The sequence below is a fragment of the Botryllus schlosseri genome, chromosome 12 (genome assembly GCF_051294905.1).
Source record: "Botryllus schlosseri isolate E-star chromosome 12, Bs_hap1, whole genome shotgun sequence".
Classification (NCBI taxonomy): Eukaryota; Metazoa; Chordata; class Ascidiacea; order Stolidobranchia; family Styelidae; genus Botryllus; species Botryllus schlosseri.
Window position 1 is genome coordinate 12,588,747 of NC_137247.1, and position 21,404 is coordinate 12,610,150.

The 21,404-nt window shown below is 40.4% G+C and overlaps 1 protein-coding gene across 3 annotated transcripts; it reads right to left on the reverse strand.

Annotated features, from left to right (window-relative positions):
* Nucleotides 1–5,000: 5,000 nt before the first annotated feature.
* On the reverse strand, nucleotides 5,001–21,276 carry LOC145451956 (putative phospholipid-transporting ATPase IIB). 3 transcript variants are annotated; one of them, XM_080330167.1, is made up of 26 exons: nucleotides 21,068–21,275; nucleotides 19,599–19,766; nucleotides 18,363–18,426; nucleotides 18,218–18,304; nucleotides 17,754–17,867; nucleotides 17,549–17,692; nucleotides 16,692–16,770; nucleotides 16,454–16,629; nucleotides 15,777–15,932; nucleotides 15,607–15,696; nucleotides 13,969–14,123; nucleotides 13,770–13,908; nucleotides 12,366–12,507; nucleotides 11,222–11,343; nucleotides 10,718–10,831; nucleotides 10,512–10,652; nucleotides 10,279–10,362; nucleotides 10,047–10,217; nucleotides 9,882–9,980; nucleotides 8,982–9,219; nucleotides 8,046–8,266; nucleotides 7,917–7,981; nucleotides 6,435–6,543; nucleotides 6,312–6,369; nucleotides 5,839–6,042; nucleotides 5,001–5,200 (listed from the first exon to the last, which is right to left on the reverse strand). In XM_080330167.1, exons 1-26 carry the CDS (start codon nucleotides 21,133–21,135, stop codon nucleotides 5,064–5,066), a joined length of 3,345 nt encoding a protein of 1,114 aa, XP_080186293.1. In that variant the 5' UTR covers nucleotides 21,136–21,275; the 3' UTR covers nucleotides 5,001–5,063. The 3 variants fall into 3 exon arrangements, with proteins under 3 accessions (XP_080186293.1, XP_080186294.1, XP_080186295.1); XM_080330168.1 differs by having other exon boundaries at nucleotides 20,941–21,082; XM_080330169.1 differs by lacking the exon at nucleotides 10,718–10,831 and having other exon boundaries at nucleotides 21,068–21,276.
* Nucleotides 21,277–21,404: the final 128 nt, after the last annotated feature.

Genomic DNA, 21,404 nt, shown 5'->3' on the forward strand with positions numbered 1-21,404 from the left:
CTTCGCACCAGCCTCCTAAATCTGCCAATTTCCACAGCTATAACTCCAAAAAGTCCACCTCGTCATCATAAAGTGCTTTTACAAGCGCTGGTGAAAAAATTCTGACTTTCGCTTTGCAGCAGCGCGTGGGGATTAAAAAATCCAAACATATCATTTAAGTGGAGTATGCCGCTAAACCAAGTTTCAGCTTCAAGTTTAGCTGTCACACTTAAATACCCACACAAGCATACTGCTGAACCAGCTAAAAGCAGCATAATTGCAGAGGTGGTCAAAGTAGTCAAGAAAGCTACTCAAGTAGAAGTAGAAGTAGCCACGAAAAAATCTACTCAAGTACGAGTAGAAGTACTTCTTCAATAAGCCATCTAAAACTACTTGAAGTAGAAGTAGAATTGACTGACTTTAAATCTACTCAAGTAAGTAAGTAGTTTTCAAAACAGTCTTAATTCGTTCGCATGGACTGTCAAAAGCTGCGAATTGAGCTATGCGGAAGGTGCAGAGAGCTTGATTCGTATTGATGCATCCCAGGAGGTATCAATTTCCTACAGAATAAGCATTTTTTCGCATCATGAGATGCAAATTATAGTATTGATATGAAAATGCGATACAAACCATTTGTGTACTAGAAAACCCCGTTTTAGAGAATATTATGGCATGGCGCCCTACCCCATATTATAAGGCCCCAAGTTCAGGCGAAGAGCAAAACGTAGAAGTTTTATCGGATACGGTTTCATCACTTTGCGCGATTAGCATACGTTAATAACAAATATGCCGGATCGTAAAAGTTATATATAGTGTAGCTTTATTTTCGGAAAATAGAGGCATTACTACACTTGCTTTTATGCTTCGACATGTATGTTCTGAACTCAAAGTATGATACTCGCAATTGAAAGTGAAATATAAATACCACTTCTAAAAAGCGGAAACTATATTTCATGTCTTTTGTCCATAAATCTTCAAAGGTGATCTGCTAAAACAGGTGTAACGTTAGAAAAAGCTGGATTTTCCAGATTAGCAAGACACGTAAGGGGCTGCTCGATTACGATATGATTGGTAATTGCTAGATTGCGAAACGGTAGTTTCAAACTTTATGGTGGACCATATTTACTGTGATGAAATATTTGATATGGGCGACAATGCGGTGTGAGCGGAACCAAGCAATCCGGTACCTAAATTATATTCACTGATACTTTACTGAAAACATATTTGTCCCGCCAAAACTACTGTGCGCGAAGCATAACAGAATTTCCGGGCTTTACTTGACTTTTATGAATATTAAAATGCTGGTATCGCCTGAAAACAGCCCCGAAATTCCTCAGGCTGTCTTTCGTATTGGGGGAGTAAACTAACTACTTCTACTTGACAAACTGAAAATAGCGAAAAGTAAGTAAGTAGATCACAAAATATTACGAAGTAGAAGTAGAAGTAAAGAAAATCCGATCTACTTGAGTAAGTACCAGAAGTAGAGGAAAACTACTTGAGTACTTCAAAAAAGTAGAAGTACTTCGTCACTGACCACCTCTGCATAATTGGTCATGGTCGTGCTATAGTTGATCACTGACCAGGCCCTCCAAGCGCTCAAATTTAACAATACTGATCTTAATCGAAAGCTATTGTTGCCCTGATTCCGGAAATACAAATTAAATGCTGCTTGGTCTGAAAATCGGCATTGTTCCAAATAATCGCTCGAAATAATTTCCATTATCATGGTCAATTGGTCAGTATGTTGCGGCGCTCCGATTGTTAGGAACAATCGGCCTTGACGGTTATTTTGGAGTGGTTCCATTGCCATGTTAACATATTGATTCGTGTTTTCGGAATCAGCGCGACACTAGCTTTCGATTGAGACCAGTTTGAATGAATTGTAGCTCACGGGACGCCAGCTATGGGACTACCAATAACGCTGTTTTTAGCAGGCTGTGCACACTGTGCAGTGTACAGCCTCATTTTGCCGCCCCCTTGGAGCCTGCCGCCCCTGGCGCAGAGCCAGAACCGCCAAGTGGCTGCTACGCCACTGTGTACAAGGACTATGACATAAACTGAACATTCGTGAACTGAACAAGAAAGAAATATTAAACCAGGTTAGTGATAGCACAACACGTCTGATTTTCAAGCGCATCGGTTCATTATTACGTCAGAAGTATCAGACTTGCTCGTCATTGCGTAAGTAGTATCCACACATAGTAAATAGGTATTCGATGTACATGTACAATGTACATTGTAGTGTGAACGAAAGAACACCCACCGTGCTGTATATCAGGTTATCAATACACTCCAGTCGCCACTACCTCGGAGCAGGATATCAATAATCACCACTCTGCCTACAGTTTCAAATAGTAACTTATGTATTGATGCTTGGTTATGCTGCTTAGCGAGCAGTAGGCCTATGTAGAACGTACGTACGTAGGCCTACACCGGACAAAGATTTGAAATTTTGTACTCGTCAAATGAAACATTACGATTTCCACAACGAGGCATTAAAATCGACAGCTGCTGATATATATCTAATTTACATATCTTGTAAAATTAGTTCTAAGAAGCAAAATAAATGTAATCGTGAGTAATCGTGATTACTTTTCTAATGTAATTGTAATAATCGACTACCTCCTGATTTTGCTGTAATCGTAATCGTAATCGCGTGATTCAGAAGTAATCGTAATCGCAATCGATTACATTCATAAAGTAATCACCCCATGTCTGCACTACACCAACTATGGAGTAATTATCCTCATGTAGGCCTAATTCTAGTGCATCGTCTTGCCGATGAAATATTGTTCGTAACAATGCCGATTCTCGTCATTGATATGGGTATTCAACGCCCTGACCCGGGGAAAAAGTCATATATGTTAGCATTTTAGCAATCAGTACAATGATAGTTTTCGGTTAGTTCCGGTTTTATATTATGAAGGTCTCTACTAATTATGTTGAAAACGGACAGGGGGGGTATGAGAAATCTTGTTGAAAGCACAATTGGTACGATCGCTAAAAAGGTTAAAGAAACAATGCTATTACTTTACTATGGCACATTTGTGATTATATTTAAGTTGTTATATTGAGATGTTCCAATAATAATCAAAAGCAACTCTAACGCTGATTTAATTTGTCCTTGGCAATGACAGTGACAATAGCCTACTTATCACGACTATATCAAAAACCCGGATTAGGCTACGCTGCTCAAATGGGTCCGTCGCAGTGTTGGGATCAAGTCACTACCTTCGAGTCACGAGTCATTTCGAGTCACTGCACATTTTGACTCGAGTCAAGTCAAGTCAATCGATTTTCGAAGGTGACTCGAGTCAAGTCAAGTCGCTCGATTTTTGGAGGTGACTCGAGTCAAGTCAAGTAAAGTCACGAGTCAAGTCACAATTCAAGTCAAGTTGCCTTTTCAAAGTATGAGGCATGATTATGTCATTGCATTTTGCTAGCTGTCTGAAGTACAGATTGAGTGGTCATTGATTCTGAACCAATGAACGAATATAGAGTTAGATATACACGCAAGCAGGCGCTGTATCGCTCACATATATGTAGAACTGCTAAACTACGTAAGTAATTGCATAGCCTCAGTTTATAGAGAGAACAGAGAAACGGATTGATCAGATGCAATGCATTACTTATTTACAAATTGATATGGTACAAAACGAGCCTGTGCCACTGGTTTATGACTATTTAAACTATATTCGAATTCAAGTTCAATAGAACAAGAAGTTTGGTTAAGGTAAGAACAGAAAACAGAAATATACATTTAGCTATTAAATTACTTAACTGTACTAGTTTACGACCTCGTAAGCTATAAGCTTCGATCACTTCGTTTGCGGTCGATTTATTTGTGAAAGAACAATGGAGGCACAGTGAAACGCACGATTATTGAATGATTAGTCGCTCTCACGGGTTACACGAGCGTTTCGCGAGCAATCCGACCGTATGCAAGATACAATAATTTTTATCGACACCGATTAGATGATGACTTGAAATTGACTCGTGAATTTTGCTCCGAGTCACGAGTCAATCCACATTTTTGATACACCGAGTCAAGTCATTTTAGCAAAGTGACTCGAGTCAAGTCAAGTCATACGAAAAAGGTGACTCGAGTCAAGTCATGACTCGAGTCATCCCAACACTGGTCCGTATACATTATAGCATGCGACACATGAGCATATGGGTTATTAAATTAACGGGTGGGTTAGGGATGGATTTACGTTTGGATATATATACAGGCCTAAGGGTTTATTTCAGGGCTATGTTTCGGGTTAGGCTAAGTTTTGGGGTTATAAAGTCACATGCTGAAGTGTCCCATACTGAACAGACGTTTTCCATTGTGCCGCACGCTCAATGCTCATATGTCAGGCAACCGCTCAAATGCTATGATATCAGATCAATTTTCAGTAAATTTTAAAATATTATACATAAAACTGTGGCACGTCAAAGGTCCACTAGCTGCAATATTATAACCCAACAGATTTTACGATGTCATGATGCGTCCCTCGTGACATCAATAACTCATTATTTTAATTATGCCCGGCACAAAAACAATTTCATTCAAATATTTGAAAATAGGATTTTTTTTCCGCGTCAGCGTGAATAGTAGGCTACAATAGTAAATTACATTTCACGATGTTTGTGGAATGCCTGTCTGTAAGGTCCCGTCAAATGAGGCCTACTCTACTTGGAAATTATACAATATCCTTATTGATGCTGCGGCCCGCGGCGTCATCAAAAACTAGGCCCAGTTGGGGCTCTGATTTCAAATAATACTCAAAGCCGTTTCGACACTTACCTAACTTTTCATTGTATCGCGATGTTGTGGCGTATTAACATGGTGAAATTATTTAGATAACTGATACTACTAAATTCCCCCGCGCCACGCTGTAGCGAGAATATCCAATCATAATGGCATAAGCACAGATGATTAGGAATAAATATGCATACGGCGTCAACACGCAGACAGGTAAGACGGATCACTCATTCACCGGACATCGGCATTTCCTTCACAGTAAACCATCGTGTTTCTGACGAGACATTGCATAAATTTATTTCTATCATCGAACATCGTGTGTAATAAAGCTTCTCTAATCATTCAGCTTCGAGTAGCTGGGCGGCGAGAACTTCTTCCTGATGATCTTCCACAGGAACAGCGGAACGCAGCTGATCGCCGTGATGACGGTCACCTTCCACATAAACGCCGTGGTCGTCATGAAAGTCGTGTCTGAAAAACAGAGGCAACATGAATCATGGACACAATAGGTATACATATACCGAGGTGGCCGGTGTAACGAAGTACTACTTATTCCGAGTAGGGGATTGAGTTTTGTTCCTGCAATACTTACTCAGGTGGTTACGTTTTCAGACTCTTTCCACTCCTACACATCGGAAATACTATTCACTTTTACAATTTGAATTTCGTCAGGCAGAAGGTAGTTTTAGGGTATGTTTGCATCAATTTTGCGAGTGAAGTTGTCATCACGACTGAACGAAAGAGGCCAAGTATCGCGGTGACTGAATATATTTGGGAAAATTACACCTGTTTTTAGTCTCATTGTTAGTATTCATGTCGCCACGAAGATAGATTTTACGATTTATAAAGTGGCCACCGTCGATTAAGTGCTAAAATTACGCAACCAATTGAGCAAATCTACTTTTATAACTTTCCGACTACTTTCCAGATCTAAATTTTCAACTCCTGCTCGAAGTAGTTTTGACATCTTGAAATCGATACTTCTGCTTGCGGTTGAGTAGAAATTCATGGCGTTACTTCTACTTCTACGCTGACTACTTAGATCCTGTGATCTGAGTGACAAAGTACTTGTATTTTCTTGAGTACCCAAGTAGGTGCACCCCACTTACCGAAGAAAGATTTGAAAACCACCAACGACAGGATGTAGATGCCCAGCGAGGCTATTTCCGACACCAGCATGACCCAATGCCACGTGCGTATGGTCAGCGCCACCATCAGTAGTTCCGTCAGGATCAGCGACGTGAACGTGATGGACACGATGTGAAGCATGTCCTCGTCGAACAGCAGAAGGGAGCCGTACATTATTCCGCCGCCTGAATATGGGTGGTGAAATTCACAAAACAGGTTCCACTTCACCATTGGGATATATCTCCATAAGAACTACAGTATTCAGCCCTTGGAATGGGTGAGAAAGCAAAATCCCTAAATCCCGTATACCACCCGCACACCAACAATAGAAAATTGGAAACCAATAACTATACGGAAGCATTTGCAAATGCTTGAATCTTAACATTCGTTCCCAAAATGAGATTAGGGATTGTAATCCCCTTGCCAATCCCTAGTTAGCAGGCAGTCGACATACCTTGGTAGATGCTAATGATAACCCAGATCAGAAAAGTCTTCAGCGACAGTGACCTTCCCTGAAAATTTTGCAAAATAACGTTACAATGATGCTTGGCATACTACGAAACGCCAGAAAACCCACCTTTGTGAGTGCTTTATATAGTTCGGGATACATAAGTGCGGTCTCTGCCGAGACGTCTTGATCGAGGACGAGTGAAAAGACAGGAAACATCGTGTATATGGTTGAGTAACTGAAATATTCAAATCACAGCGATAATGGAAGGAAGGTTTATATTTGTCCTTGATGTTTTTTGCACCATATTAAACAATTTTTCCAGATTTTAATCTGGTATTGTAAGTCTGGAAAATTTTTAAAAGTGTCCTCTTTCCAGGTTCCCAAAATATGGTAACCCGAAGTGCCTAATATACACCGACTCATGATATACATATACACGCGATCTGTGCATATGCATGCCATGATTGCATGATGTGCATATGCCGCTGGACAAGGAACGTGCAGTCATGCAGATATAGCCTTGTACGGCTTTTTAAGTCTTGCACCAGCCCACCATGCTATCCCAGTAATGCAAGAGCGCCAAGCGGTGAAGTCATGGATACCAGTGCTACTAATCAGGTCTTTGCTCTGACCCGGCCGGAGCTCGAACCCACGACCTACCAATCAAGAAGCCGTTTCGCATCTGTGCCAGGGCAACAAAATCAATCTCAGCGTTGATCGATACATCAGTAACCTGAAGATACACTATTTCCACTAACTTGTGTGGTTTTGTATATGTTTTTGATGCTCCAATATGAGCATTCTCTCACTTCTCGACCGGATCATTAGAATTTATACTCGATTCAAATTCCAGTGCTTAAATCGTCGTGCCCAGCCCTACTCGTGAAGAGAGAGAAATGATACAGCAACAACAGAACTGTACAAAGAGTGCCATCTACGCGAAACCACCACCCCAAACTGATCAAACCGTGCAATTCGTTAACTAACAGAGTATATATCAGGGTTGTAATGACTCGAGTCAGACTTGAGTCACGATTTTCTGATGACTCGACTCGAGTCATTTTTTTAAAAATAAGGAGATGACTCGACTCGACTCGAGTCAATTTGTGTGTTGACTTGACTTGGACTCAAGTCATTGCGCATGACTCGAACCAAGTCATATGACTAGAGACTCAGACGGCCAAGACCGACATTTCATTGTAATTTCGAAGAATAGTAAAGTAACCACCCTATTGGGAGTTCGTCTATTGGTATTGGTACTAGAAAATGCGACCAGAAACTATTAAAAGTGAGGAAAATTAGTGTATTATAAATGCGAACCATTCGATATCACCAAACAGAGTCATAAAAGTGGGTTTAACAAGACTTTATCTGGAAACTTGAGCAGTCAAGACAATGACTTGGACTCGGACTCGAGTCATAATACCATGACTCGAACTCGAACCTTTGCTCGATGACTTGGACTCGGACTTGACTCGGTGGCGAATTGAAAACGACTCGACTTGACTCGAGTCAAAACTATAGAAGTGAGATTGACTTGTGACTCTGAGCCTTGTGACTAGGTTACAACCCTGCTATATATAACTAAAAAATCACGGTTGTACTCACCCCACCATGAGCAGACCTTGATATATTGAAACTGACGAGAAGTAGAAAACTGAAGAAAAAACGGCCTGAAAACAACGACAACAACATCAAGCAAACTCGCGACCATTCCCGCTGAGCATATTGACCAACCTGCATTACAGAAATGAGCAGGCCGCGGTGGATGACAAATTGACTGAGGGATGCCGACCTCTTGTAGCTGTTGCGGCCATGAACTAACAGGAGAGGGCCGACATTTTTGAATTGCGAAACGGAAAAATCAGCGGCCAGTGAGGCCTGTCTCCCTTCCTTGCCCACGATACCGATGCCACAGTGAGCGGTCTGGATCATGTTGACGTCGTTGCCTCCGTCTCCTGGAAGTAGATCAGCAGTCGTCATGAAATTGTCATGAACTTTGAGATCTCGTGTGGCATTAAGTGCATTCGTGATATAGAAACAGATTCGATTGGCTGAGTTGAGCGATAAACTTCGAGTCGAGATCAACATCGAACATCGTACATGGTGTGTCTTGAGTGGGTAAAAATACAAAACTCTAATAAATAGTAATAATAACTAATCGTAATACCTCAATACCTCATTTTATGAATATTACGATTATTATTACAGGATTTTGTTATAATGCTGATGGTCGAATAATTCGCAAAAATTTTTATTTCTACAAACATAAGTGCCATCGCGCTACGCGTTCAAAGGTGCACGACGTCCAATAAAGCATTGTAACGATACTTCTCCCTGAAGAGATTCGCCGGCAATAAATCTTAGCCGCAGAGTTAAATAATTTCTACACTTGAAAAAAAATCGACTCCTCTTACTCGACTCACATCATTCTGATTAACACTGAATTCAGATTCGAGCCCGACAATGGTTACAGCCAGCTATACTTGTCTACGGTGTTGTTGAGCAATGTGCATTATCTTGTACGAATAAAAATAGTAGCACCACAGATACCGGTTATGATTCAATGAGGGCGGGGGCGCACACAAAAACCGGACGAGGAAAATACCACGCACCGACAACAGTACAAAATCAATACCCGACGAACAGTAGGAGCGGATTATAAAAATGCACCTATCGCACAAGTCCGCTTCTTCGCGTGGACCCTGAGCAGCTTCACGATCTCGGCTTTCTGCGTCGGCGAGCACCGGCACACGACCACAGCCGGGCACTGGCACGCCAGCTCGATGAACTCGTGCTCGTAGAATTCGAGGCAGGCGGCCAACGACTCGCCGCGGATGATCAACGCCGCATCGGACGCCCGGCGGCGGAAGGAATTCAATTCCAAGTGCGCTTCGTTTCGGTTTGTCACCTGGAAAGGTATGAAGGTAGTGTGATCTCGGCGTGACTAATTCACATTGTTACGTCAGATTTATTCAATAATGATAATAATAATAATTGCCAACTGGATGAAAGTCAAGAACATTCAGATTTTAGAATGGTTGCCAGAGAACTCGGCCTATGGCCAATTTATGGCCAATTTATGAAGCAATATAAGAATTGGCTTGGGTTAATGGGTTAATGGGTTAACTTATGTTATGATTACGGTTAGCGTGAGCTTACATGGTTCCTGTTAGTTTGATTTAGCTTATGTTAGAATTAGATTTACCTTGGTAACGGTTAGTGTTAGTGTTAGATTCCTTTAGCGTTAGACTTATTTGGTTAGGGTTAGCATCGTATTGGGTATGGAAAATGACATTTTCATCGTTTGAGTGGCAAACGAAGTTGTTTCGAGCGACACGTCGGCACGTTTTATTCAAATCTATCGATTCCCAGCCCTAACCCTAAAATTTCGGGCTTAAATCATGAATTTTCGCTACAGGTCTAATTCTTTCGAGGACAAGTTCGCAGGTAACCTTTTACAAGGGCTATCACAACGTTTTGCCGCGATAGACCACTAGGACGGATCAAAAACTACAAAGTATAGCGATCCTATCATTTTATCGCGTCGCAGTATAACAACAGCTGCCTTACTTGTTTGAAAACATATATTTCTTGAACCCGCGACACAAGTCTTGAACTTTTCGCGATGCAAATCGCAGTCTCAAGCTTGTCGCCAGTCAGCATCCATATCTGAAACGATACGGACACAATCACAGCACCTCAGGTCGGCTCGGGACTGAATGAAATCAACCGTACCCGTATGCCGGCGTTTTTCAATTTCTCCAACGTCTGTCTGACGTCGCTTTGCAGTTGATCTTCGACTCCGGTTACGCACAGCAGTTCCATGTCAAGTTCCAGCGTCTCCACGACGGCGGAAATATGAGACGCCCTGTCGGTCACACTGAGTTTCGCTTGGCGATACCGCGCCTGAAAGTTGGGGCTCAGTGTTTGAAAGTGCGATTTGCTATTCCAAAGCACCAATGCTTACCTCAAAATCTGCGTAACTTTTTTCCGACAGTACTTTTTTCGCAACGACCAGAGTACGAAGGCCCTCTCTCGCCATATTGCCACACTGAAATTATGGGATGGAATCGGTTGTTTGAAAGGATAAGATTCAAGTAGGAGATCACCATACCCAGATACCCAGCATATACTATACTATGTCTTGCCCAGCACCAATCACGAACTCTACGTATATAGAAGAAGTTATAGGGCACGTACCTCTTCGTCCATCCAATCATTATACCTAACGATGTTGCTCATGATGACATCGGCGCCTTTCATATAAAAGGTAATTTCGTTGGTGGAGGTATTGCGGACGATAATGCCCATTCTTTTGCTCTCGGACGTGAACGGGAAGACCTTGAAAACAAGACTTGGAAATTGACAATGCAAGCAAGAGAAAAACCCGGCCGTTACGCTCTCACCTGTAAAACAGTGTAATGTACCAAAGTGCCGTAAGGATTGCGTAGTTCGATTGAAGTCAGGTCTCTTCGAAATAAAGTCAAGCCGACCTCCTCGGTCCAACTGACCAATGCGACCTGCAAGCAATGTTTTAATTGTGAATAACCAGCTAGAAGTCGAACCTAGATACTTCAGGACTCGATGCACTATGGCCAAGGTTGCCATATGGTACTCATTTATAACATTTGTTCTTATTTTGAGTGGCATGATATATTCGCCGTTAATGTTGAACAGTTGAAGAATTTCTCTGGTACCAAAAAGTATGTATTTTAACCCTAACCAAAAGTGCAGTTTTTAACTGCATGCCAATAAATTGCTAGGGTGTTGAGACTGCCAAAAAGGATTTGAGTACTCTCGGGTTAAGAGGCAAATTGATACAGGAACGTAAAATTGTGTTACGTACAGCAAATTGATGAAGGAATAAAAAATTGTATTATATACTGAATAATAATAATCGCTGTCGTTACCTCATCGGGACTGGAGGCTTGATAAGTTCGCATGCTATCGAGCAGCGTCATGTCCATGGCGGTAAGTTCTGCGTCCGACGCATCCTCGTAAACAGGGGTGACGTTGTGGCAAAGAGCCAAGGCTGACGAATAAGAAAAAAATTCTATGGGTACCGTCACAACAAAAAACGATAGAGCGGAAAGATAAAGGAAGTTGGTGATTCCGTCGATATCTCAAGCCATACCGATGAGTGTTGGCCGCAGGGAAGTCGCATCGATTTCAAGGCGACTCCCCTCCACACCCGCGCAAGACCAAACATTCTTGGTCCAATTATAATTCTCACAACTCAGTCTAATTGCGGCCAACTCCGCTTGCAACTCCACACAATTCCAATTCCAATATGCGTGACTCCACAAATTTCAAATTCACAACTCCGCATCCTTTTCACAACTAGTCTGGGCAAAATCAAGTAGGCTACCTAGTGACACATTTCGATTGAATATCAAGATTTGAGTCAAGTATTCCAGTACCGCTCATTATGACATCAAAACAGCACAAATAACTCTGAAAGTTGTATCCGAATCATGCACCTATTTGCGGCCAGAAGGAAAACATTGACAGTTACATGACGACAAATATAACTTCGTACTTGCTAACCATGCTGCGGGGGCTGATTACAGAAATGTTATTTCCACGAGTATTGATACAATTGTGCCAAACATTTTTAGATGCTAAGATACAATTAATCGAGGTTTCGAGGCTCCAACAATGGGAAGAATGCATCAAAACTACATTTCTGGTGGAAAGAGAAAAACTAGGTGCCAAGAGCATATAAATTTGTTACTCGAAAAAATATGCCATCACTACACGACTCGAGTCATTACAATTGATACTCGAATCATTGTGCTCAGCCCTACTTCACAGATTCAAAATCTAGCAGGAATTTACAATATTTGACTACTATGTGACCACCTGTTCGCTATTTACTACAGCTTTCTACTGCTCAGTTCAAATTCAAGATCAGTCAACCTGAAAATTAACAACCACCAACAAACACCGATGCTTATCAGAAACCTTTACACTTCCACTCGGGCAATACCGCCTTCACGACAACCCGATCACAAACAGACGCCAAAAATGAATCGAGCGAGATAACACACGCACCTTTCACCGCTTCGTGCACACGGTACTGATCGCTCTTCTTGATTTTGGGCTTTTGCTTCCGTACTGTTTGGGATGTGGCCTCCACTTGGGGCTCGGAATCGACGGAAGGATCGGGGTAAGACTGACGCAGGAAGTTCTCCACCTTAGAACGCGACGGGAGAGAAATTATTACCAATACAGAAAACGGAACAAATGAATCATTTTTTTAATCGATGTTTTTAGATCGTGTACTACACAAAGGTCCTGATAACTATTGGAGTGGGAAGTTGCACTCGAAAAGCTTTCAATAAATTATGGCAGCACCAAGCCTACCGCATGATCTCTTGTCAATTACAGTATTTCCGGCAGTGGAATATCGTTTTTCTGAGTTCGCCGGAACACAAACTTATTTCTTTGCTTCAAGTCTACAAGATTCTCCTGGTGTTTTATTGACCAGTTCAAATGATTTTCTGTTGTGAAATGATATATATATATATAATGTGTCGGTATTCGAAAAACTCGATTTGAATCTATCCAAACTGAGCACTTGGTCGCTTCAGAGGACTTCTCGTATAGGAATATTCCATGCCTGAAATGACTCGGCAAAAAGTTCATTTGGACAATGACATGCAGCGAAGAGGGCGCTTCACTTCAGAATAATATGTGGCAAGGATGCGATAAAGTGCGCATGCCGTGGGGCTTGAATCAAAAAATGCAGGTATGCCGCCGTGTTCATTTACTCAGAGTTGTGAGCATTTTTCACATAATCTAATCGTGTACACACTTTGTACAACATGCTGCATTGGGAATAGCGAATCAACCTAAAATTATGGCCGTATCACATTCGAAGCAATATATCTTCACTTCAGAGTTAGAAACACAGTCTGGGGCTAATCAGTTGGCACACTGTCATATGTCAACACGACAGTCGAGAATTACAACTATAGCATAAATCAGGGTTGGAACCAAGTCACAGGTCAATCTCACTTCAATAGTTTGGAGTCGAGTCATTTTCAATTCACCACCGAGTCAAGTCCGAGTCCAAGTCAGCTATTACAGGGTCAAGTCCAAGTTCAAGTCATTACGTTCACTGTTCAGCTTTGAGTTCAATCTGGTTCAAACCACTTTTTTCAACAATATAGTAGTTTTCCTCAGCCTTAACAGCAGTTTCTGGCGCTATTTTCAAGTATCAGGACTGATAGACGGAATACCAATAACATGATTAACTTTTCTATTCTTCAAAATTACAATTGGCCATCCTAGTCTCGAGTCATATGACTTGGTTCGAGTCATGCACAATGACTCCAGTACAAGTCGAGTCAATACAAAAATTGACTCGAGTCGAGTAGTTTTACGCATTTGAAAAAATGACTCAAGTCGAGTCATGACTTGATTCATTACAACCCTGGCATATATATTACTCACATCCGGCATAGAGTCCGTACCGTACGACACGGTTCCGACGTGAAGTCGTTTGAATATCATCTCGTTCTTGGTCAGCGTCCCGGTTTTGTCGGTAAGCAGGTAATTGATCCGACCCAATTCTTCGGGAATCGTACTCGTCCTGTGACATTGATGTTAGCAAGCACACGAGCGAGAAAAGCAGTGAAAATTTGTGTTGTACCTGACGATTGTTTCTGCGATGCTTTTGTCTTTCTCGATGAACCAGCTGTAAACCGCTTTTCCCATGTCGAGATTGACACGCAGACTGATCGGTATGATGTAGGAGAAAAGAACGATGAAACGAAACAGATATCGGTACCACGGTCCCTCAAAACCCTAAATTGCGGAATATCACGTATTTTACAAACGTGGGTAGCGGTGGAATTTCAACCAATGGAATTTCAAGTCTACAGTTTTTGTATGATGAAATCTGTGTACATAGGTTACATTACTTATGAACAGTACGATGTGAAGCATCCATTTCGTCTCTAACTTATGCATTGAAGGTACATTTTACCCGACGTAAATGATAAATTCACAAGTTGAAGCTAATAGCATCAGAATTTAAGCACTAGAAATATTCATATTTCGGAAAGTTCAAAATTCACAATATGATCACACATTGGAAATATCCAATTCTCCCAAAATTTTTCAAGTCGATCACGCCTAGATTGCAAAGAAATTTTAGTATTCCACGATACCATTCTAGACTCTACACAAATCCATGAATGTTCTGAGCAAATTCGTACATCAAACAAGTGAGTATTGCATCCTTTACATTCTTTCGCTTTGAGTAATAAAAAGCGAGCTAACACAACAAAGAGGGAAAATAAAGATCGGTTTCACACAGTATCAGCCGATTCTTGAAATGTCTACACTTCCTGTCGCATAATATATAACATTTTATATTCCAATAACTAAGTTTAAATGTGGATAATGTGCACATTGCTATTTCAAAAGACATAGCATAAAGCAAGTGACTTTTGGTCTCTTTAATGCTGTCAATGCAGTTTTATCGTTGGGAAAGCACTGTGAAGTTTTCCCTGAATGAATAGCTTCCCTTGCTACTCATACGAATTTACCAGTCATGACGATTTTGTAAAATGCACGAGTCGTATAGTAATAATATGTCACAACTGAGTACGGTACACAATATGCACGTATGCGGGAGATTGGGATCAAGAAATAGCACAAGCATCATAATACAATACACATTGGAGGAAAAAATAATTTAGCCTTACTCTAAAATTAGAAGTATGGAATCTAACATTGAGTTATCTTTTTGGTATGCAAGACACTTTCCAACTTGTGTAAATAGGCCTAAACCTTTAGATCCAGACTCGATTTGACAGACATCAAAATATATGGCATGAATTACGGAATTAACAATGTCCCGTGCAATGTTTTCACCACAATTTCCAATTCCAGACAAAAGTTAGTTCATGAGAAATGACAGTTATAGAGCGTACGTTATTCCGAGGGTTTTTGACTACCGGTATCACAAATTATAAGTTGCTATTACACACAGAGAAACATTGCAAGTATTGCAATGAAGATCTAATAGTCTTGGATTCCAAAAAGAAACACACTTGGTAGGTCTTAGATACCATAGGAATTTGTTACATTTCTATATGACATGAACTAAGTCCAATAGTGCAGTTGAGCAACTGTGCAGTAGGACAAAGAGTAAATCCATCGGAAATTCCACAGGTAATGTAAACAATATCACCGAATTGGCATTACAAACTTGACAAAATATCAAAGAAGCTATTTTCACGTTGTTCAAGCCAAATTGAAACTCGATAGATTAGCAAATTACCTTCACGATAATGAGTGCAAAGGAGAGAACGATCACAGCAACGAACAATATTTTAGTCAGCCTGTTAATTTCTTCGTCCAACAGTCCGATCTAAAGGCACAACAAAAACCGTATTAGCAAATGCACAAAATCCAAAACACTCAGCTGATCAGCAAAAACTTCAAACCAACCTTAGTCTGCGGATTGGACGCGTTCATCACGCTTCGCGTGTGCTTGCCAGTGTACACGACCACCCCTACTGCGGTGCCCGACGCCACAACCGTGTCGGCCCACAGTGTGTTTTCAATGCTCAGTGATTCGTCAACGTTGCCGGATAAATCGTCCGCCTGAATACGAGCGTTCGACATATTGTACACTGATTTTATACTGCATTTGCTGATTCTGATTTGTGTCACAGGCTCGGATGAGTGTTTGGCAGCTGGATGAGCGTGAGCATGGATGTGAAAATTTTGGCTTGGCATGGATTAAAACACAAAATTTCCAATAATGTGAATTTGACTCGAGTTTTGAATGAATTTCAGTCAGTGCCGCAAATTTAACTTTGAGCATAACTCAGATAAAATTCTACATTCAAGAGTTGGATTCGGTCTTGCATATTAATCTCAAATACAGGATTAGGATTTCAAAATAGTAATAGTAATTCTCAAGAAGTTAATATACTTCATCAAGTAGTTTTGAGGCCTCCAAGTAAATTTGTCGTGTCACATTCGTTTGCAACGCATACAAACGAGGACATCTACCAAGTTGCAAAGTGCACACAAGTCGGAATTTACAAAGATAAAAATTCAAGATACCGAGCCCCGGACCGTCACAAAATCGTGTATGTCCCAACACGAAATCCACTCACGGTAGTGAAGGTGCCGGTAAACGAATGAATGTCGATCTGCGGCTTTTCCGCGTACAGGAACGGCTGCAATCGAAAAATATCCGCGGTGGACGGTGCTTTCTGCGTGCTTGCGATCGCAATCCTGAGTTTCCAATCCGTTTCTCCGTCGAGCTGATCGGTGCGAATGAAACAAGTTCCTGCAATGATTGTCATTTTTCAACGACTTGCTAGGTCACAATATTAACCGCTTCGCAAATACCGTTTTTCTCTGACGTACGGAGAAATATCAAATCGGCAGGTATCCTCTGATCTTTCTCGATCACAACAACATCGGACACCTAAGAATAAAAGATGAAACCATTGTAACGATTGATATGAAGACAATTAATATTTAAGGAACGTCGTATATAGCATTTAGATGCTGTCTGCTGGGGGTTTATAAAACATTAGCATATCCTGGCTTGCATATTTTGAAAAAAATTGTCAGCATTTTACTGGTTGGAAGTAAGCAAGAATTGGCTTGCAGTGAGCAACTGAACAACTGAATATTCAGAACAGCAGCTTTTGGAAAATAAACTTTAACAGACGTTGATCACATTCATTTACAATTGATCATTTTGCTAGATCGCAAAATATTCAAGAAGTCATATACTGCCAATACCGTTGAATTACTTGAAAGGAATATATCAATTACCAGCACTATCAGTCACATCGACTTTCTAGGCAGGAAATCTGTGCATTGTGCACCAAGCTCAAAGCATCAAGTACCACATTAACATACAGCTTAGGTTTTGCATTTTACCGCTACTCGTAGTTAGTTATTAATATTGTCATTAAACTATTATGATCCCTACGCAAAATTCGATCAGAGAAAAGTCATGTGACACTATAATCATATTAGGTGCCTCAATAATACCAAGTGTTCAATTTAAATACACAGAAAAATAGAAACAGCGTACTGGTAGTAAACCGAGAATATATAACATGAAAGATTCGAGGAATTGGAAAGTCCCATCAGAAAAATTCCAGTTGCGATTATTACATATATCTGTATGCGTGATACAATGATCAAAGTCTCAGTGTCCTGCATTCCACCAAAGCAACAACATTATGTACCTTGATATTACAGGCTGCGATATCAACAATCCTTCCGTCCGTCAAAATCTTCTTATACATTGTATTATTGATATCTTTATCACGAAAATATCTGCGAAGTTCATCTAATCCTTCACGAAGCAAGGTCACACCAAGCACAAAAGCCTTGATAACAAACAAAGAATCCGTCACATAGATAGAAAAGAGTACATAATTGATGTCATACCAAAGGTGCCCAGTAAGTGTACAGGTAACCGATCTTGAGTGCCGGTATAAATTGCGTGCAGGCCATCACCAAAAAATACAGATTGAGGAAAAATTTGAATTGATTGTAGAGCACCTGAAAAATTAACATGGGAAAAATAAGAGGTGGGAAACACCTGTACGAAGTGCATGTGTGGTTCATCAATAGCCACCAATTGACCATACTCCTGAACTGATACTCAACAGGCCAAGCCCTAGTAATAGGCTATAGCTTTAACTATCACTAGCTTTAACTATCACACTCAAGACAGCCAGTAGACTGTCATGCATTAAAAAAAACATGATATCCATCACATCCGATCTATACGAGTAATACGACTATTTATTATGACTATTACCGTGTGACAACGGCAGTCATAAACAGGTTACTGCATCGTGCTACCCAATATCAACTATCAAGTCAAAAAAGATAATATTTCTACTCACTCCTGGAACAAAAGTAATGATGTTATATTTCTGATTGCAAATTCTGTTAGGCGGAAACCTCGACTCCCTGCCATCGAGAGTGTTGGCCTGAAAGTATACACATAACTTTAACCACAACAAGGCTTGCTTCTCGAATAACATGTACCTCAATGCCAACGTGTATGGTCCGTGGACCGAGTTCATTTCTTTTACGGCAGCATGCACATAGGCTGAAAAACAAAATGACACAAGGTAAAGTAGAGGCCCTAGCCTAATTATCGAATGTGTTCTCGAATGCAGAAAAAATTTGGAAATGTTTTGTGACAAGAGCCTATTCTCGGTCACTCAGATGATGATAAGTTGACTAGAGGTAGAATCCTTCTTATGAAGAAAAATATGACTAAAACGAAGCACTGCAACTGTTATTGTTCCGTCGTATCAGAACCAAACCCTCAGTAGGCTAGTCGTTTTCATAATATTCATAAACCCACCCGTCTACCAAGGGCCGCAGCAGCAAAAGTAGCCCACTACACAGATTGAAATGAAGTTCAGATCCCGATCTCATTGCATATTTGCAGTGTAGGAAATCTAATCACGTTCGAGTACATGATTGATAATTGTGGTTGAGGCAATAGCTTATTGTAACAGACATGAAAATTTCAACTTCAAAGATTGAACAGAAAGTGTTGGATTATCTTCCCTACCGCTCGAACCGCTTCCCTACCTTACCGCTTGGGTAGGGTTGTGTTAAGTGTAGCCTATATTACATGTGATCAATAGGGCAAGTTTTTGTTGCAGTCAAATCCCTGGAAAGTTGCAATTACTTTTCACAAAAGTTGGAGTAAAAAGTTGCATTTATTATTCACAAAATTGGCACTGAAAAGTTGCATTTATGGACCAGTCCCTTGAAATTATTAGGTTATGAGATACTCAAATCAATCCGTATCCAAGGCACTGTAGCAAAACTGGGTGTTAGCGACTTTAACAAATTCATAGGCCTGACAAAATTAACCTGGTGCACATAATTTTCGGCGGTCTAGCCTGAATGTACGTCAAATCAGAAAGGACCTCAAATTTAAATGACAGTGACATAATCAAGCAATTTATTTGCATATAGTTCCTAGTATTTCCAGTAAAAAGTAAGTTGCACGAAAAAATCGAAAAAAAAATGCAAAAAGTTTCATGAAAAATTGAAAAACTTGCAAAAAAGTAGCATGAATAACTGGAGAAAAGTTGCAATATAAGACTCCTTCAAACAGCTTAAAGCAGCATACTACATAACTTCCGAGTATTTAGGAAGCTACCGGAAGTGGTAAAAAATGTTGCAAAAAATTGCCCTACTGATCAATGATCATACAATATAATAGTATAATGCTGCAGAGAAATGATTCAACTGCCTTACCTATGATATAGGTTTGACAAGCATAAGCAACATCTGGACGCGAAACCACGCCTATCTAGAGGCGTTGTGGAGTATGTCTCCAAATCATCGTCTTCCGTTGTCATTTCGATTTCAGTTGGACCCATCGACATCAGTGGAATTTCGTCCAAGCCACTTAGAGAAACATTGCTATAAAGTAAAAGCAATTTCAATGCTCACTGTGGTCAACAGACGTCATGAGGGGAAATTTCATATATTGTAAAGTTCCTGCGAACGACTGAAATCAACTTCTACCTTAGAAATCACTTAATAATATATTTTATTGCAAAACTGAGACCAGGAACTATATTATGTCAAATTACTGACAAACAGCATATAACCTGACAAAGTCGACTGTTACAAAATCAGTATAAATAACTGAGCTTGAGTTACTATTTAGAATATCCTAAAACCAGACAATCGCACTTGGGAGTCCAAGCTAAAGAGTCATTGCTTATCAAATAAGCCTCCGAAGACATTATTAACTCGCTGTGCTGGCAGCAAAAATAGTGCACTTTCTGGTAATGTTGGTTATCTAGACAAATGTCATCTGATAAACAGAAGATCTATAGAGTCTAAACTATAGAGTTATTACACTATGAAATTGAGAAATGTCTAATTAAAATGTTCAAGATTTATCAGTGGATATCAACTAGCTGGGAATAAAATACAGCCAGATAAGTTCACCAAAATTAACCAAAAAATATAGCAACTATACAACTAGTATCCAGAGTGGAATTGGTGGTAACGTCACGCGCAACTTTCCGTTCAATTACCTAATTGTTTTATGAAAGAAACCCTTCTGTCACACGCAACTTGTTGACGAGAACAACCGCTGTTTCCAGTCTGGACTAGTATTAATATTCAATTAACTGACGCTGTGGTGCATAGTAATCATAGTATAGCAAGACAGTTGAACTATCCATCCCTTTACAGACATGACATCACTCATCAGAGACAATAACCCTATCAACAATCAACAACAACAAAAGCAACTGTTAAACACAATATTGATATTGAAATGAACCCGAATATTTTCGGCTGACACTTATCAGGGGTTATCGTCAGCAACTAGTATAGAATTGGAAAGAACATTGTAAAAGGAACTGTGAATTCAAGACAGCCTTCAGTGCACAATTACAATGGATCTAACATAGCAGATGACCTCAAATCACCTGACTCCATTGGATCAGGAGACATGATCGATCAACGGTTGTAGGATATACATATATAGCACAAATATGGCCTCAGGGCAAATACATTGCCCATTGTAACAGCTGTAATTATATTAACTTCATTAAAGAAACATATTTGATGGATATACCTGGGACAATCCGGCACACTTCATTGTTGCTTAGTATATTTTGATGTTGAGTATTGACAATAAGGCTTGGTGATGTAACACTTAGATTTCCCCGTACTGACACAATGACACTAATTTCGATACCAACCTCGAGAGACGTGAATACTTCGCCCCTCTTCTGCGAGAATCAAGTAGAGGCGCTTTCGTACTATCCATTTAATGCGCTCCATTCATATATATTGATCTTGATAGCATGAGTCAGTCACGATTAAAAGCAATCACGAGACAGTCTACGCGCCTCAGAGTCTACCAGGTATTGCACCTCACACAACGTAACGATTCGCTACGGATCCCTGTTCAAAACATCTCATCATTTCACTACTGTGTCGCGTTACGCATCTATCGCATACGATATTTCCGTTTATCAATTTTTAATTATTTCTTAATCCAATATTTGCGAGAGATTCCTCAACTGCAATCATTAT

What these genes read in the sequence shown, in the direction of transcription:
- LOC145451956 (XM_080330167.1), bottom strand. Translation starts at nt 21,135, where the DNA reads ATGGATAGTACGAAAGCGCCTCTACTTGATTCTCGCAGAAGAGGGGCG. An exon ending in CGTCCAATCCGCAGACTAAG is followed by an intron (nt 15,697 to 15,776) that starts GTTGGTTTGAAG and finishes TTGTGCCTTTAG; the next exon opens with ATCGGACTGTTGGACGAAGA. An exon ending in TGAAAAACGCCGGCATACGG is followed by an intron (nt 9,981 to 10,046) that starts GTACGGTTGATT and finishes GTATCGTTTCAG; the next exon opens with ATATGGATGCTGACTGGCGA.